A 17574-nucleotide genomic window follows, 5' to 3' on the forward strand; every position below is an offset into this window, starting at 1 on the left:
GGAGGCTGGTTTGCGTAATAGACTGGGCTTCATTGCGAAGACACATGATACTGCAAAGACTTTGGGCCCTGATAATATTCTGACAATAAATAGTGCTCCAGAACTTGCCATATCCCTAGCCAAGCTGTTCCAGTACAGCTTACAACACTGGCATCTGCAAAACAACATGGAAAATTGCTCAGATATGTCCTGTACACTAAAAGTAGGACAAATCCAACCCGGCCAATTACCATCCCATCGGCCTACTCTGGACATGAGTAAAATGATCAAAAGTATTGTCAACAGTGTTATCAAGCAACATTTACTTGTCGGTAACTTGCTAGGGCCACTCGGCTCTTGACCTCTACTGCCTTGGTCCAAACATTGAACAAAAGCTGAATGCCAGAGGTGAAGTGAGGGTGACTGCTCTTGACATCAAGGTGGCATCAAAGAGCCTGAGCAAAACTGGAGTTAGTGGGAATCGGTGGGGGGGATCTCTGTCCTGGTTGGAGTCATACCTGGCACCAAGGAAAATGGTTATATTTGTCAGAGGTCTTTCATCTCAGCTCAGGATATCACTGCAGAAATTCCTCAGGGTGGTGTCCTAGACCCAGCCATTTACAGCTGCTTCATCAATGATCTTCTGTCCATCATAAGGTCAGAAGTGAGATGTTCGTTGATGACTGCACAATGTCAGCACCATTGGCGAGTCATCACATGAAGAAGTCCATGTCCAAATGCAGCAAGATCTGGATAACATTAGGGCAGCACCCTGAACCTTTCATTAAATGGCCTATTCACTTGTTGCACTTCTCAGTTTTGAGACTCTCCAGTGAGATTGTGAATTTGAAGAATCTGCAATTGCTTTCCTTTGTTTGCTTTTCACCCCCAACCCTCTCCCTAACTCTCCAGGTTTGAGATGATTGATAGCATGGTTCCAGAGGAATTTCACAGGGTACTTGTCAACATTCGCAAGGCTGAAGCCAGGAATAAGAGGCAGCGGGCCCTGAAACGAGGTGCGAGTGGCTCAGAGAGTGAAGATGAAATCCCAAAACCGAATGGGGGCAGGTGAGGAATCAAATAATTTCCAATGAATGTATGACAGAAGCTCAGCACAGAGCTCAGATGATGTGTGGCTTCCTACACATAAAGTAATAAAAGAAATACCTGATAGCATATTTATAGCATCTTAGCATGCTGTGAAATACTGTTCAAGTGTAGCCATTGTTATAAAGTTTATTTATTAATCACAAGTAGGCTTATATTAACACTGCAATGAAGCTAGTGTGAAAATCCCCGGCACTTGTTCAGGTACACTGAGGGAGAATTTAGCATGGACAATGCACCTAACCTGCACAGAAACTGCAGCACCTGGAGGGAACCCATGTAGACATGGGGAGACTGTGCAAACTCTGAACAGACAGTGACCCAAGATGGGAATTGAACCCGGGTCTCTAGAGCTGTGAGGCAGCAGTGTTAACCACTGTGCTACCATGGCACCCTTAATTACGGAAAGGTAGCAATTTTCACAGACTAGACTCTCAAACAGCAGTAAGATAATGTTCTATTAATAATTCAATATCATGAACAAAAGGAATGGTGTAAGCACTCAAAATACCACTCACACTAACACATGTGTACTGAGTTGTTCTCTGTGCTTCTGTTTGAGATACTGAGTTAAAACTTGTTGCCTCAGCTTGCTTAGACTGTGGACCTGTCCTTAGCAATTTCACCTGCTCTTCAATATGCAATACATACTCCCTCAGTACCGACCCTCTGACAGTGCGGCACTCCCTCAGCACTGACCCTCTGACAGTGTGGCACTCCCTCAGCACTGACCCTCTGACAGTGTGGCACTCCCTCAGCACTGACCCTCTGACAGTGTGGCACTCCCTCACACTGACCCTCTGACAGTGTGGCACTCCCTCACACTGACCCTCTGACAGTGTGGCACTCCCTCACACTGACCCTCTGACAGTGTGGCACTCCCTCACACTGACCCTCTGACAGTGTGGCACTCCCTCACACTGACCCTCTGACAGTGTGGCACTCCCTCACACTGACCCTCTGACAGTGTGGCACTCCCTCACACTGACCCTCTGACAGTGTGGCACTCCCTCACACTGACCCTCTGACAGTGTGGCACTCCCTCACACTGACCCTCTGACAGTGTGGCACTCCCTCACACTGACCCTCTGACAGTGTGGCACTCCCTCACACTGACCCTCTGACAGTGTGGCACTCCCTCACACTGACCCTCTGACAGTGTGGCACTCCCTCACACTGACCCTCTGACAGTGTGGCACTCCCTCACACTGACCCTCTGACAGTGTGGCACTCCCTCACACTGACCCTCTGACAGTGTGGCACTCCCTCACACTGACCCTCTGACAGTGTGGCACTCCCTCACACTGACCCTCTGACAGTGTGGCACTCCCTCACACTGACCCTCTGACAGTGTGGCACTCCCTCAGTACTAGCCTCCTGACAATGCAGCACTGGTGATAGCCTAGTGGTATTATCACTTGTCTTATTTTACTAACATCCCACTCTCCCCCAATACAAAACTTTTCTTTATAACTTGACTGCTTCCTTGTCCATAACAAACTCAAATTGAACCATGTTTTGGTCACTATCACTAAAATGCTTCTCCACCATCATCAAAATCACTTGTCCAGCTTCATTCCTCAGAATTAGATCCAACACACTTAGAGACAAAGAGGTTTACATCACAGAAACAGGCCCTTTGGCCCAACTTGCCCATGCCGCTTTTTTTTAAACTCCTAAACTAATCCCAATTGCCTGCATTTGGCCCATATCTCTCTATACCCATCGTACAAATGTAACTATCTAAATACTTTTTAAAAGATAAAATTGTACCTGCCTTTACTACTACCTCTGGCAGCTTGTTCCAGACACTCACCACCCTCTGAAAAAATTTCTCCTCTGAATACTTTTGTTTTTCTCCCCTTAAACCAATGCCCTCTAGTTTTAGACATCTCCTGCCTTTGGGAAAAGAAATTGACTATCTCGCTGATCTGTGCCCCGATTATTTTATAGATGTTTATTAGGTCACCCCTCAGTCTTCTGCACTCCAGAGAAAAAATCCCAGTCTCTTCAGCGTCTCCTTATAATTCAAACCATCAAGTTCCAGTAGCATTCTAGTAAATCTTTTCTGTACTCTTTCTAGTTTAATAATATCCTTTCTATAATAGGGTGACCAGAATTGCACACAGTATTCCAAGTGTGGCCTTACCAATGTCTTGTACAATTTCAACAAGACGTCCCAACTCCTGTATTCGATATTTTGACCGATGAAACCAAGCATGCTGAATGCCGCCTTCACCACCCTGTCCACCTGTGACTCCACTTACAAGGAGCTATGAACCTGTACCCCTAGATCTCTTTGTTCTGTAACTCTCCCCAGTGCCCTACCATTAACTGAGTAAGTCCTGGCCTGGTTCAATCTACCAAAATGCATCACCTCGCATTTGTCTAAATTAAACTCCATCTGCCATTCATCAGCCCACTGGCCCAATTGATCAAGATCCAGCTGCAATTGGAGATAACCTTCCATCACTGTGCACCATGCCACCAACCTTGGTGTCATCTGCAAACTTATTAACCATGCCCCCATGTTCTCATCCAAAAGATGTAGAGGTTATTACACTTCCTTGCCTTGTTGGACCCTCTACATATTGATCTAAAAAGTTCTCCTATGCACATTTCAAGAAATCTACTCCATCCAAGCCCTTAACACTATGACTATCCCAGTTAGTGTTGGGAAAGTTGAAATCACCGAATTACAATATAATTATAGTTTTCCTCGGATGGTGATGGCTAACACGAGGGGAAATAGCTTTAAATTGAGGGGTGGTAATTATAGGACGGATGTCAGAGGTGGGCTTTTTACTCAGAGGGTAGTAAGGGCATGGAATGCCCTGCCTGTAGCAGTTGTGGACTCGCCAACTTTAAGGGTGTTCAAATGGTCAGTGGATAGGCATATGGATAACATTGGAATAGTTTAGGTTAGAGGGTCATTAGATTGGTTCCACTGGTCGGCGCAACATCGAGGGCCGAAGGGCCTGTACTGCACTGTAATGTTCTATGTTCTATAATAATCCTATTGTCACTGTTTTTATACGCCTCCACAAATTGAGCACATATTTGTTCCTCAATATCCCCCTGACTATCTGGAGGTTTGTAATACACACCTAGCAATTTTTTTTAATCCTAAGCTCTACCCACAAAGCTTCATTTGATGCCCCTCCAATGTATCATCTCTGGCTACTGTTACTCCTCTTTGTTTACCTCTTCCCATCTCGCCTGAAGATTCTATATCCCAGGATGTTAAATTACCAATCGTGTCCTTCCTTCAACCATGTCTCTGTGATAGCCAACGTATCACACATGTATTAATCATTGCCCTCAACTCATCCATTTTACTTGTAATACTCCTGGTTTTAAAGAGAGGCCATCCTGCCTGGCCTTACTCCCTCGCATTTTACAGTTGCGTAGTACAGCTGTAAATATGTGCTCAATCTGACTTGATTGTTTTACTGTATGATTCTGCTAACAGTCTGTGTCCCTTTCCTTTACCAAATAAGGTGGAGAGGTTCTTCCTGCTCAGAAAGGACAGCAGGAATAGAGGGCACAGCCTCAAGATAAGGGGCGGGGGGAGCAGTTTAGAACAGAGTTGAGGAGGAACTTCTTCACTCAAAGGGTGGTGAATCTCTGGAATTCTCTGCCTGTTGAAGTGGTGGAGGCTACCTCGCTGAATATATTTAAGACGCGGGTAGGTAGGTTTTTGGTAGGCAAGGGGATTAAGGGTTATGGGGAGAAAGCGGGAAAGTGGAACTGATCCACTTCAGATCAGCCATGATCTTATTGAATGGCGGGGCAGGCTCGAAGGGCTAGATGGCCTACTCCTGCTCCTATTTCTTATGTTCTTATGTTAAATTCTTTAAGAAAAAGTTATGAGAAGATTGCAAGCGTTTTTTTTAGATACATGAAAGGTAAGAGAGGCCACTATAAAACAATGCTGGAGTAGTAGTAGTAATGGGGAACTAAGAAATGGCAGAGGAACTAAATAGGTACTTTGCATCAGTCTTCACAGTAGAAGACATCAGTAACATACCAAAATTACAAGAGAGTCGGGGCAGAGGTGAGTATGGTGGCCATTACTACGGAGAAGGTGCTAGGAAAGCTGAAAGGTCTGAAAATGGATAAATCACCCAGACCAGATGGACTCTACCCCAGAGTTCTGAAGGAGGTAGCTGAAGAGATAGTGGAGGCTGGTGATCTTTCAGGAATCACTTAAGTAGAGGAGTGGGTTGGGCAGTCCCAGAGGTCTGGAAGATAGCTAATGTAACACCCCTGTTTACAAAGGGAGGGAAGAAAAAGATGAGAAATTACAGGCCGGTTAGCCTGACCTTGGTAAGATTTTAGAATCCATTATTAAGGATGAGATTTCAGAACACTTGGAAGTATATGATAAAATAGGACAAAATCAGCATGCTTTCATCAAGGGGAAGTCATGCCTGACAAATGTGGATGTTATTCAGTTGGACTTCCAGAAGGCCTTGATAAGATGCCACACAAGAGGCTGCTGAGTTAGATAAGAGTCCAGGGTACTAGCTTGGATAGAAGATTAGCTGACTGATAGAAAGTGGAAGGTGAGGATGGCAGCTGGTGACTGGTGGAGTTCCATAGGGGTCAGTGTTGGGATCTCAACTTTTCAGTTTATATATCAGTGATCTAGATGAAGGAACTGAGGGTATTCTGGCTACGTTTTGCAGATGGTATAAAGATAGATGGAGGGTCAGGTAGTATTGAAGAGACAGGGAGCCTGCAGAAGGACTGGGGCAGGTTTGGAGAATGGGCAAAGAAGCGGCAGATGGAATACGACATGGGAAAGTTATGCACTTTGGTAGGAAGAATAGAGGCGTAGACTATTTTCTAAATGGGGAGAGAATTCAGAAATCGGAAGCACAAAAGGACTTGGGAGTCTTAGCTCAGGATTCTTTTCAGGTTAACTTGCAGGTTGACTTGGTAGTTAGGAAAGAAAATGCAATGTTCATTTCGAGAGGACTAGAAAACAAAAGCAGGGATATATTGCTGAGGCTTTATAAGACTGGTGAGACCACATTTAGAATATTGTGAGCAATTTTGGGCTCCAAATCTAAGCAAGGATGTGCTGGCCTTGGAGGGTCCGGGGAGCTTCACGGGAATGATCCCAGCAATGAAAAACTTCAAGTATGAGGAGTGCCTGAGGACTCTGGGTCTGTACTCAATGGAATATAGAAGAACGAGAGGGATCTCACTGAATCTTAAGAGTACTGAAAGGCCTGAATAGAGGGGATGTGGGGAAGATTAGTAGGAGAGACTGGGATCCGAGGGCACAGCCTCAGAGTAAAGGGACAACGCTTTAGAACCGAGATGAGAAATTTCTTCAGCCGGAGGGTGGCGAATCTATGAAATTCATTACCACAGAAGGCTGTGGAGGCCAGGTCATCGAGAGTATTGAAGATAGAGCTAGGCAGGTTCTTGATTTGTAAGGGGATCAAAGTTTATGGAGGAAAAGAGGGAGAATGGGGTTGGGAAATTTAACAGCCATGATCGGTGACAGAATAGACTCGATGGGCTGAGCGGTCTAATTCTGCTCCTAAATCTTACGGTTTAACTGTGTGGTTTGAGATTCAAAGCCTGTGTAGCTCAATCTGTTGGTATGATTTTTACTTCAGTATTGAGGAGATCCTGGCTGAGACTGATTCTGAAGATGAGGGAAATGAGAAAAGAGAGAAAGCAACAAAAAAACGATTGCTCCAGAAGAGCTCCGCGTGGCTGAAAGAAGGAGAAGAGGATGATCCCCTCAATTTCCTGGATCAGAAGGTGGCACAGAGGGTGCTGGGTAAGGATACAAGTGATGGGAATACGAATAGGCATTCAGTCCCTGGGGTCTGTTTTGTCATTCAGTAAAATTGTGGCTTCTCCTGAAGCTCAGCTGCACTTTCCCACATTATCTTCGTGTGACTGGATTCTCTTAGACTTCAAAAAAGACAAAAGGGCAGGCAGTGAGTGTTTGAGAAGTGGGAGGGGGAAGTGTTTGTTATGGAAGGTAGCACTGTTAGGAAGGGGTTCTGGGTTTCTCCATTGAGTCGTTGTAGGAGCAGAGAGAATACATTTCCTTATGCTGTCTGTTGAGTTGTTTTAGAGGTGTGGAGCTATTCCTTTTTTTTTATTCATTCATGGAACATGGGTATCGCTGGCCAGCATTGATTGCCCATCCCTACTTGCCTGAGGGCAGTTAAAAGTAACCACATTGCTGCGGGTCTGGAATCACATGTCGGCCAGACCAGGTGAGGACAGCAGATTTCTTTCCCTAAAGGACGTTACTGAACCAGATGGGTTTTTGCGACAGTTGACAGTGGTTTCATGGTCATTAGCAGATTCTTAGTTCCAGATATTTTTTATGGAATTCAAATTCTAACATCTGCTGTGGCGGGATTCGAACCTGGGTCCCCAGAACATTAGCTGAGTTTCTGGAATAATAGCTTGACAATAATATCACTAGGCCGTCGTCTCCAGTGCCAGGACTCCAGGATTGGATTACCAATTAGGGACTTAGAGTCATAGAGGTTTACAGCATGGAAACAAGCCCTTTGGCCTAACTTGTCCATGCCTCCCTTTTTTTCAAACCGCCTAAGCTAATCCCAATTGCCCACATTTGGCCCATATCCCTCTATACCAACATACCCATGTAACTGTCTAAATGCTTTTTAAAAGACAAAATTGTACCCGCCTCTACTACTACCTCTGGCAGCTTGTTCCAGTCACTCACCACCCTCTGTGTGAAAAAATTGCCCTTCTGGACACTTTTGTTTCTCTCCCCCCTCATCTTAAAAATCTATGCCCTCTAATTTTAGACTCCCCTACCTTTGGGAAAAGATATTGACTATCCAGCTGATCTGCGCCCCTCTTTTATAGACCTCCGGAAGATCACCCCTCAGCCTCCTATGCTCCAGAGGAAAAAGTCCCAGTCTATTCAGCCTCTACTTATAACTCAAACCATCGAGTCCCGGTAGCATCCTAGTAAATTTTTTCTGCACTCTTTCTAGATTAATAATATGCTTTATACAATAGGGTGACCAGAACGATACACAGTATTCCAAGTGTGGCCTTACCAATGTCTTGTATAACTTCAACAAGACATCCCAACTCCTGTATTCAATGTTCTGACCAATGAAACTAAGCATGCTGAATGCTTTCTTCACCACTCTGTCCACCTGTGACTCCACTTTCAAGGAGCTATGAACCTGTACCCCTAGATCTCTTTGTTCTGTAACTCTCCCCAACGCCCTACCATTAACTGAGTAAGTCCTGCCCTGGTTCAATCTACTAAATTGCATCACCTCACATTTGTCTAAATTAAACTCCATCTGCCATTCGTCAGCCCACTGGCCCAATTGATCAAGATCCCGTTGCAATTGGAGATAACTTTCTTCGTTGTTCACTATGCCACCAATCTTAGTTTCATCTGCAAACTTACTAACCATGCCTCCTATATTCTCATCCAAATCATTAATATAAATGACAAATAACAGTGGGCCCAGCACTGATCCCTGAGGCACAGGCCTCCAGTTTGAAAAAACTCTCTACAACCACCAGAAGCCAATTTTGTATCCATTTAGATACCTCATCGTGGATCCCATGAGATTTAACTGTATGCAACAACCTACCATGTGATACCTTGTCAAAGGCCTTGCTAAAGTCCATGTAGACAACGTCAACTGCACTGCCCTCATCTGCCTACCTGGTTACCCCTTCAAACAACTCAATCAAATTTGTGAGACACGATTTTCCACTTACAAAGCCATGCTGACTGTCCCTAAATGTGTCTCTAAATGCCTGTAGATCCTGTCTCTCAAAATACCTTCCAACAATTTACCCACCATAGATGTGAGGCTCACTGGCGTGTAGTTCTCAGGCTTTTCCCTGCAGCCCTTTTTAAACAAAAGCACAGCATTTGCCACTCTCCAATCTTCAGGCACCTCACCCGTGGTGGGTATTTGGGTTGATGAATATGCAGCTAATCAACAGGGGCAGCTTTTCTTCCACCTCATTAAATCTTGGAATCTTTTTTACAGCCACTAAACCAGAGCTAAGGACGAAAACCAACATCAAACACCAATTCCCAGTGACGTCAGACGGCCGGTTGGTCATCAGTCAGAAGGCAAAGGACGCACAAATGAACGGTGAATATCCTGGGTAGTTTTACACTCTCTGTACATGGAGCCCATCCTCAAGCACAGCCAGAGACCACTAACGCCCTTCAGCTCCCCTTTCCTGGCCGGTGCGGCACGAGGCGCCCCTCTGGCGGACACTGCTGGGGGTTTTCCCAGTTGCGGATGTTGGGCCTCGCGGTCAGGTGGGCTGTCAGTATATCTCCAGATCATAGCTGGGAGACAGAATCTCTGAGTCACAGTTGGGAAGAGAAGTGTGATGTCCCCAGTTGGGGTCAGCTCTCAGGTGTTGGGGAGTTGGGGAAATCGCATGCTGGTTTGGTTGCTCGAAGTTAACTTGATGTTGGTATAAATTGCTTTCTTATCAGATTCTGAGGATGAAGCGAATGAAATCTTGGAGGAAGTTGGTGTGAAAACAGTGAGTGTTTGTCTCCATTTTGTTGAATCTGTTCTTGTTATTCCAGCTTCCCACACTTCATCAGCATCACCAGCCTCTGAGCAACCTTGATCCTTGTTGTCTGCCCCAAGCATGCTCCCATCTTCCAGTCTCTCCCCCACACCACCACTCCCCCCCCCAACAACGTCTCTCCCCCGGTTCCCCAGTCTCCCCCCCACAACCCTGTCCGCTGGTCTCCTCCCCCACAGTGCGCCAGTCTCCCACTGTCCCTGGTCTCTGCCCTTGTCCCTCCACCCCCGCTGGTCTCTGATCACCCCCCCACCCCCGCCATCACTCTCTCTCTCTATGCCCCCATTTTAATTCTTGATTTGAATTTGTTTTGTCTAGAAAACTGTACAGAAGCAGAAGTTTAGAAGTGCTGATGATGAGGTTGAGGCTGATTCATTCTATAAAGGTAGGTTGAAAATTCTCCCTGCACTCTTTCCATGGTTGAATATTCTGTCTCCATTCCCCTCTACATATTGCCATTGGGCACTTCAAGGTTGCTCTGCCTCTCCACAAATTGAGATCCATGGAATAGGATAGGCACTTTCCAATTGAATCAAAACTTGGCTCAAGGTCAATACATAGTGAGTTACAACAATGGTCATTTTTCGGGCTGGAAGAGATTGTGGTGTTCCAAAAGGACCACTGCTAGGACCATTGTTTTTTTTTGCTATATAGAAATGACTTGCATATTGAAATATAAAATAAAATTCCAAAATTTGCTGGCGATAGCAAACTTGCAGATGGTGAGGATGATACCAATTCCCTTCAACATGAAACTGATAGACCAGCAAAACAGACAGGCAAGTGATTGGGGAGTTAACGTCAGATGTCTTCTTCAGTGCTCTAACTGACTCCACGATCGTGGCTGACATTTGACCTCAATCCTAAAAGATATGTGGGAGCAGAGGGATCTGGGGATAATTGTGCACAAATTGTTTCAAAGTGGTAGGCAGGTTGAGACAATTGTTAAGAGTATACAGAATCATGGGCTTTATAAATAACAGTGTTGAGTACAAAATTAAGGAGGTAAACCTTTATAAAACACTGTTTCGGCCTTACCGTTGTGTTCATTTCTGGGCAGTGTTACAAAAGATGTTAAGACATTGGAGAACTTGCAGCAAAAATTCATGAGATTGGTTTCAGGGATGAGAAACTTCAGCTATGTGGATAGATTGAAGAAGCTGAGATGATTTTCCATGAGGAAGAGAAGTTTGAGAGAAGATGTTTTTCATGAAGGGACTAGAAGGAGTAGATAGGGGGAATCTGTTCCTATTGCTTAAGGGTTACAAATCAGAGGACACAGATTTAAGGTGCATGGCAAAAGAACCAAATGCGACATTCTGCACGGTGGATCAGTGGTTAGCACTGCTGCCTCACAGCGCCAAAAACCCAGATTCGATTCTAGCCTTGGATCACTGTCCGATTGGAGTTTGTATGTTCTCCCTGTGTCTACATGGGTTTCCTCCGGGTGCTCCAGTTTCCTCCTCCTGTCCAAAGATGTGCAAGTTAGGTGGATTGGCCGTGCTAATTTGTCCCTTAGTGCCTCAAGATGTGCAGTTACAAGGATAGGGCCGGGGTGGTATGCTATGTCAGAGAGTTGGTGTAGACTTGATGGGACAAATGATGTCCTTCTGCACCGTAGGAATTCTGTGATTCGGAGACTAATCCCCTAGAGTTTATGGTTGGGATTTGGACTTTGCTGCCTGAGAGTTCAGGATTTAATCCAGGCTACAATAGGGAAGTGGATCAACATCTGATAAGAAATTACATGTCCGTGAGGAAAGCCTGATGGAATGGGTAAGGCCATATTAACACCATCTGTACTGTACACATTCTCTGCTTGCCTACCACTCTACCAGCCCTTACCTAGTACAATAACCTTTCATATGGCATCTTATCAAAAGTCTCCTGAACATCCAAATATACTACATCAATTCATATCTACTCTGCTAGTTAATTCTCAAAAACTCTTTAATAGATTAGTCAGACAAACAAAGAACAAAGCACAGGAACAAGCCCTTCAGACCTCCAAGCCTGCACCAATCATGCTGTCCAACTGAACCAAAATCCCCTACCCTTCCAGGGGCCATATCCCTCTATTCCCATCCTATTCATGTATTTGTCAAGATGTCCTTTAAAAGTCACCAGTGCCTCTGCATGATTTCCCTTCTGCAAAACCATGTTGACCCTGCTAAACCAAATTACGGTTCTCTGAGTGCAGTGCTAACATTTCCTTAATAATTCTAGTGACTGATGTCAGGCTACCTGCTCTTTCATTCTCTATTTTCTCTCTCCTTTTTGGTTTAGTTGGGTCAGTTTGCTGCCCTTCTGGTCCATGAGGACCGTTTTAGAATGTCACGAATTCTCCAAAATCAAAACAATGCAGCCACTATCTCTAGCTATCTCTAGGATATAGATCATCAGGCTTCAGAGTTTTGTCAAATATAAATCCCATTAATTTCTCCAGTGATCCTTGCTAATTTTTATTTGTTCATGGAATGTGTGCACTGCTGGCTAGGCCAGCATTTATTGCCCATCCTTAATTGTCCTTCAGAAGGTGGTGGTGAGCTGCCTTTTTGAACCACTGCAGTCCCTGAGGTGTAGGTATACCCAGAGTGCTGCTAGGGACAGTATTCCAGGATTTTGACGCAGTGAAGGAATGGCGATATATTGCCAAGTCAGGATGCTGAGTGACTTGGAGGGGAGCTTGTAGGTGGTGGTGCTCCCAGTTACTTGCTGCCCTTGTCTTTCTAGTTCAGGGTTTTCAAAACATTTTGAAACATGGAACCTTCTTCATCTTCAAAAAGTACTAAAGGAACTTGAGAAACGTTCTTATGAAACTACCTCTCTCAAAGGATGGTGGATCTGTGGAATTCACTACCCCAGAATACGGTGGATGCTGGGACATTGAATAAATTAAAGGAGGAGCTAGATAAAATTTTAATTAATTATGGATTGAAAGGTTATGGAGACCAGGGAGGAAAGTGGAATTGAGGCCAAGATGTGATCAGCCATGATCATATTGAATGGCAGAGCACGCTCAAGGAGCTCAGTTGCCTCCTCTTGCTCTGAGTTCTTGTTATTGTCTCAAAGAGCCAAACTACAGGAAATTGTTATTTTTATAGAATGCCTGTAGTGCAAACTCAATAAGCCAAATGGCCTCCTTCTACAACGAAAGAGGCCATTCAGCCTATCAGGTCTGCACCAACTCTCTGACTCACACTCATTCTCTCTCTCTCACACACACATCCTCACGCAATCATCTCTCAACCTCACACAGTCATCCCGCTCTCACCTACTCTTGCCTGCCTGTGGCCTGCCCATCGCCCGCCCACCCTCGTCCAGCTGCCGGCTGCCCCCGCCCAGCCATCCTCAGCCGCTCGCGCTCTCTCTCTCTCTCACACACACGGGGGAGGCAGAGAGGTTTTGGGTTTTCTCTGTTTTTGTGATGTCTGTTCTTCCTTCTCCCCTTATTAATTTGTGGTGAATGTTTCAGCTGGAGGTTCTGGGATTCACAGACCGACATTTTCAAAGAGAAGTAAAGAGTATGGTGCAGAGTATAGATCAGTGGTGAGTATTAACTGTCTGTGAAGGAATGACAGACACTGTCTGATTGCGTCGTCTCAGTGGGGTTAAACATTTCAATGCTGATTTTTTTTTCTGAAATGATTTTAATAATTCTGCGAGCTTTGACAAAGGGTCGCCTGGACTCGATGCGTCAGGCCTGTTCTCGCCTTACAGATGCTGTCCGACCTGCTGAGATTTTCCAGCATTTTCTCTTTTGGTTTCAGCTTCCAGCATCTGCAGTAACTTGCTTTTATTTATTTAATAATTCTGCTGTTTCCTCAGTGAATCTGATCCGATTTTGACATTTTTCTCTCTCATTTTCAGAAAGGAAGAGGGGATGTGAAACGGCGAGGAAAGCCAGATCCTTTTGCCTATATCCCACTTGACAAATCACAGCTGAATCGAAGGTGAGGCTTGACTGTTGCTGGGTGGTAGGGATGTGGCTCGCAACAGTAGCATGTGTAGCTGGTGATGAGGGACTGTGACCTTGATCGGCGTAAATGGAGGGCAGTGTGGCAGAGCCGATTCATGCAATGTTTCCCATTCTCAGCAAGTTTGAACTTCTGTTTCTAAAAAAACTTCTTTCTTTCTGAAGGAAAAAGGCGAAGATGTTTGGCCAATTCAAGGGCCTGGTTAAAGGTGCACAGAGAGGAGCAGGAGCTGGCCGCAGATTACGGAGGAGGAAAAGGACAGTGTAATGATTTGATGGACTGAGAGAAGCTGCTGCTATTTGAGAATCTCAAATCCATCACCTTATTTTTCTCTTAATAGAATGAAATTAAATATTTTCAGAACTTTAATTAAGTGCAACCTTTATTGAAGCTCAGCTGTTGAAGAGTTAGAAAGGCATGGATTGTGGGTTGTTGACGATTTCCAAAGTGATCCAGTGACAGGACCTGCTCTGCTTCTGGCTACAGCTACTCCTTCCCATAGCAACGCCCTCACTGATTTCTCCTTGAAACAACCTCTATACAAAGTCATCTTCCACATATTCAATTAACGTGAACACAGGCAATCTGAACCAGTCTCTTTTTGCTCCAGTTGCAGAGATAGATTTCATTTGTTAATGGGATGTGGTATCGCTGGCTAGACCAGCATTTATTGCCCATCACGAGTGCAGTCCCTAAGGTGTAAGTACACCCACAATGATGTTAGAGAAGGAGTTCCAGGATCTTGACCCAGAGACAGTGAAGTAATGGCAGCACACTAACGGTCAGGATGCTGAGCGAATTGGAGGGGAAACCTCCAGGTTGCGTGAAGGGAAATGGTAAGACTTTAGGGGACTAGACTGTGGGCCACGCACCAGGGGTCTGTGGGAGGGGGGCTAGTGGGGTTTGTGGAGGGTGGATATGATGAATAGTGTGGGAGGAGGGCAGTGAGGTTCAAAGTGGTGAGGAGAGGGTCTGCATGGTGGGAGGCTCAGCAAGGGTTTGCAGGGGGCTAGTAGTGAAGGTCTGTCCTTGTCCTTATGGGTGTTGCGACAACAGGTTTGGGAGACGCTGCTGTGCCTCTTATAGATCGGTTGCTGCAGTCTTTCTGTGTGAGGTTCATGTTCCCATTTGTTTCTCATCCACGGGACTGATGAGTAGATTTTGGAAAGGTATGGGAATTCAAAAAAAGTTATGACTAAGAATGGAAACAACTTGCTCAACAAACATAGAGCAATGTCAAAGTAATCAGTTTATCTTCTGAAAAAGTAATGAATTAAAGTGACCGTTAGAGTGGATGAGGGTGTGTCATAGAATCCCTACAGTACAGAAGGAGGCCATTCGGCCCATCGAGTCTGTGCCGATCATGATCCCATCCAAACCCTATTCCCTTACCTCTCATTTACTAATCCTCTGACACTGTGGTCAATTTAGCATGCTAATCAACCAACCTGCACATCTTTGGACTGTGGGATGCTGGCCTTCATAGCGAGGGGGATTGAATATAAAAGTAGGGAGGTCTTGCTGCGGCTGTATAGGGCATTGGTGAGGCCGCAGCTGGAGTACTGTGTGCAGTTTTGGGCGCCGTACTTACGCAAGGATATTTTGGCCTTGGAGGGAATGCAGAGGAGGTTTACTATGCTGATGCCAGAGTTGAGGGGGTTGAGCTATGAGGAGAGGCTGAATAAACTAGCCTTGTACTCATTAGAGTTTAGAAGAATGAGGGGAGATCTCATTGAGACGTATAAGATGTTGAATGGGATGGATAGGATAGAGGTGGAGAGACTCTTCCCGCTCAGAAAGGATAGTAGGACTAGGGGGCACAGCCTCAAGATAAAGGGGGGGCGGTTTAGAACGGAGTTGAGGAGGAACTTCTTCACTCAAAGGGTGGTGAATCTCTGGAATTCTCTGCCCGTTGAAGTGGTGGAGGCTGCCTCGCTAAATATTTTCAAGACGCGGGTTGATGGGTTTTTGATAAGAGAGGGGATTAAGGGTTATGGGGAGAGGGCGGGAATGTGGAACTGAGCCATGACAGATCAGCCATGATCTTATTGAATGGCGGGCAGGCTCGAAGGGCTAGATGGCCTACTCCTGCTCCTATTTCTTATGTTCTTATGCAGACACGGGGAGAAAGTGCAAACTCCACACAGGCAGTGACCCGAGGCCAGAATTGAACTTGGATCTCTTGTGCTGTGAGGTGGCAATGCTAACCACTGTGCCACCATGTCACCCTAAAATGCATGTGTCTAATTTGCTCCCGGTCTCAGGGTGTTAATTTACTCAGCCTCACCCACTGAGAGTGGGTTAGAGTATATGTGGGGTGAGGGTGACTAAGAATTCTGAGACTGAGAGTGAGCAGACACACACACACTCCCTCTCTCATACTCCTTCTCAAATTCACTCACACATATACACTCCCCCTCATTCTCTCTCACACTCCCTGCCATGCATATATATACTCTCTCACATACACATACATTCCCTCTCTTGCACACGCTCTCCCCCTCGTTTCCATACACCTCGTTTCTATACACGTTCCCTGCTCCACACCCCCCCCTCATTCCCTGCCCCACTCCCTTTGTCTCTCTCTCTCTCTCTCTCATGCACACACTCATTCTGTCCCTATCATATTTCTGGTCGCCTCACTATAGGAAGGACATGGAAGCTATTGAAAGGGTGCAGAGGAGATTTACAAGGATGTTGCCTGGATTGGAAGACATGCCTTATGAAGATAGGTTGAGGGAGCTGGGACTCTTCTCCCTGGAGAGAGGCGACCTGATAGAGGTTTATAAGATGTTGCGTGGAATAGATAGAATGGATTCTCAGAGGCTATTTCCCCGGGCTGAAATGGTCGCTATGACAGTACACAGACTTAAGGTGCAGGGAAGCAAGTACAGAGGAGATGTTAGGGGTAAGTTTTTCACTCAGAGGGTGGTGAGTGAATGGAATCAGCTGCCGTCAGTGGTGGTGGTGGAGGCGAACTCGCTGGGGTCTTTTAAAAGACTTCTGGATGAGTATATGGGATCTAATGGGATTGGGGGATATGGATAGGAATGTCTAATACAGATAGGAACTATACAGTAAACGGCAGAACCCTTAGGAGTATTAATAGGCAAAGGGATCTGGGTGTACGTGTACACAGGTCACTGAAAGTGGCAATGCAGGTGGAGAAGGTAGTCAAGAAGGCATACAGCATACTTGCCTTCATTGGCTGGGGGATTGAGTTTAAAAACTGGCAAGTCAGGTTGCCATTTTATAGAACCTTAGTTAGGCTGCACTTAGAGTATAGTGTTCAATTCTGGTCGCCACACTACCAGAAGGACGGAGAAGGATGTTGCCTGGTATGGAGGGCATTAGCTATGAGGGGAGGTTTGAGAAACTTGGTTTGTTTTCACTGGAGCGACGGACATTAAGGGGAGGCCTGAAATAAGTCTACAAGATTATGAGAACTATTTCTTATGTTCTTATGAGAGGTATGGACAGAGTGGATAGTCAAAAGCTTTTTCCCAGCGTGAAAGAGTCAGTTACTAGGCGGCATAGGTTTACCTCACATTTGTCCGGATTAAACTCCATCTCTCTGCCCAAGTCTCAACTGATCTATATCCTGCTGTATCTTCTGATGGTCCTCATCACTATCCACAAATCCACCAACCTTTGTGTCATCCGCAAACTTACTAATCAATCCAGTTACATTTTCCTCCAAATCATTTATATATATTACAAACAGCAAAGGTCCCAGCACTGATCCCTGAGGAACACCACTTGTCACATCCTTCCATTTAGAAACACACCCTTCCACTGCTAACCTCTGTCTTCTTTGATCAAGCCAGTTTTGTATCCACCTTGCCAGCTCACCTCTGATCCCATGCAACTCCACCTTCTGCACCAGTCTGCCATGAGGGACCTTGTCAAA

At 45.4% G+C, this 17574-nt stretch overlaps 1 protein-coding gene across 1 annotated transcript in view; it reads left to right on the forward strand.

Moving 5' to 3' along the window:
- Nucleotides 1-14033, forward strand: part of rrp12 (ribosomal RNA processing 12 homolog) — an 81451-nt gene extending 67418 nt beyond the window's left edge. The window contains exons 27-34 of the mRNA XM_080206017.1: nucleotides 892-1047; nucleotides 6723-6889; nucleotides 9126-9233; nucleotides 9590-9639; nucleotides 10006-10072; nucleotides 13163-13236; nucleotides 13558-13640; nucleotides 13829-14033. Coding sequence (XP_080062143.1) covers nucleotides 892-1047; nucleotides 6723-6889; nucleotides 9126-9233; nucleotides 9590-9639; nucleotides 10006-10072; nucleotides 13163-13236; nucleotides 13558-13640; nucleotides 13829-13931 — 808 coding nt within the window. The 3' untranslated portion in view covers nucleotides 13932-14033. The remainder of the gene's footprint in view (nucleotides 1-891; nucleotides 1048-6722; nucleotides 6890-9125; nucleotides 9234-9589; nucleotides 9640-10005; nucleotides 10073-13162; nucleotides 13237-13557; nucleotides 13641-13828) is intronic.
- The last annotated feature ends 3541 nt before the right edge of the window (nucleotides 14034-17574 follow it).

Source organism: Carcharhinus amblyrhynchos, chromosome 17, assembly GCF_965287045.1.
Source record: "Carcharhinus amblyrhynchos chromosome 17, sCarAmb.v2.hapA, whole genome shotgun sequence".
Taxonomy (NCBI): Eukaryota; Metazoa; Chordata; class Chondrichthyes; order Carcharhiniformes; family Carcharhinidae; genus Carcharhinus; species Carcharhinus amblyrhynchos.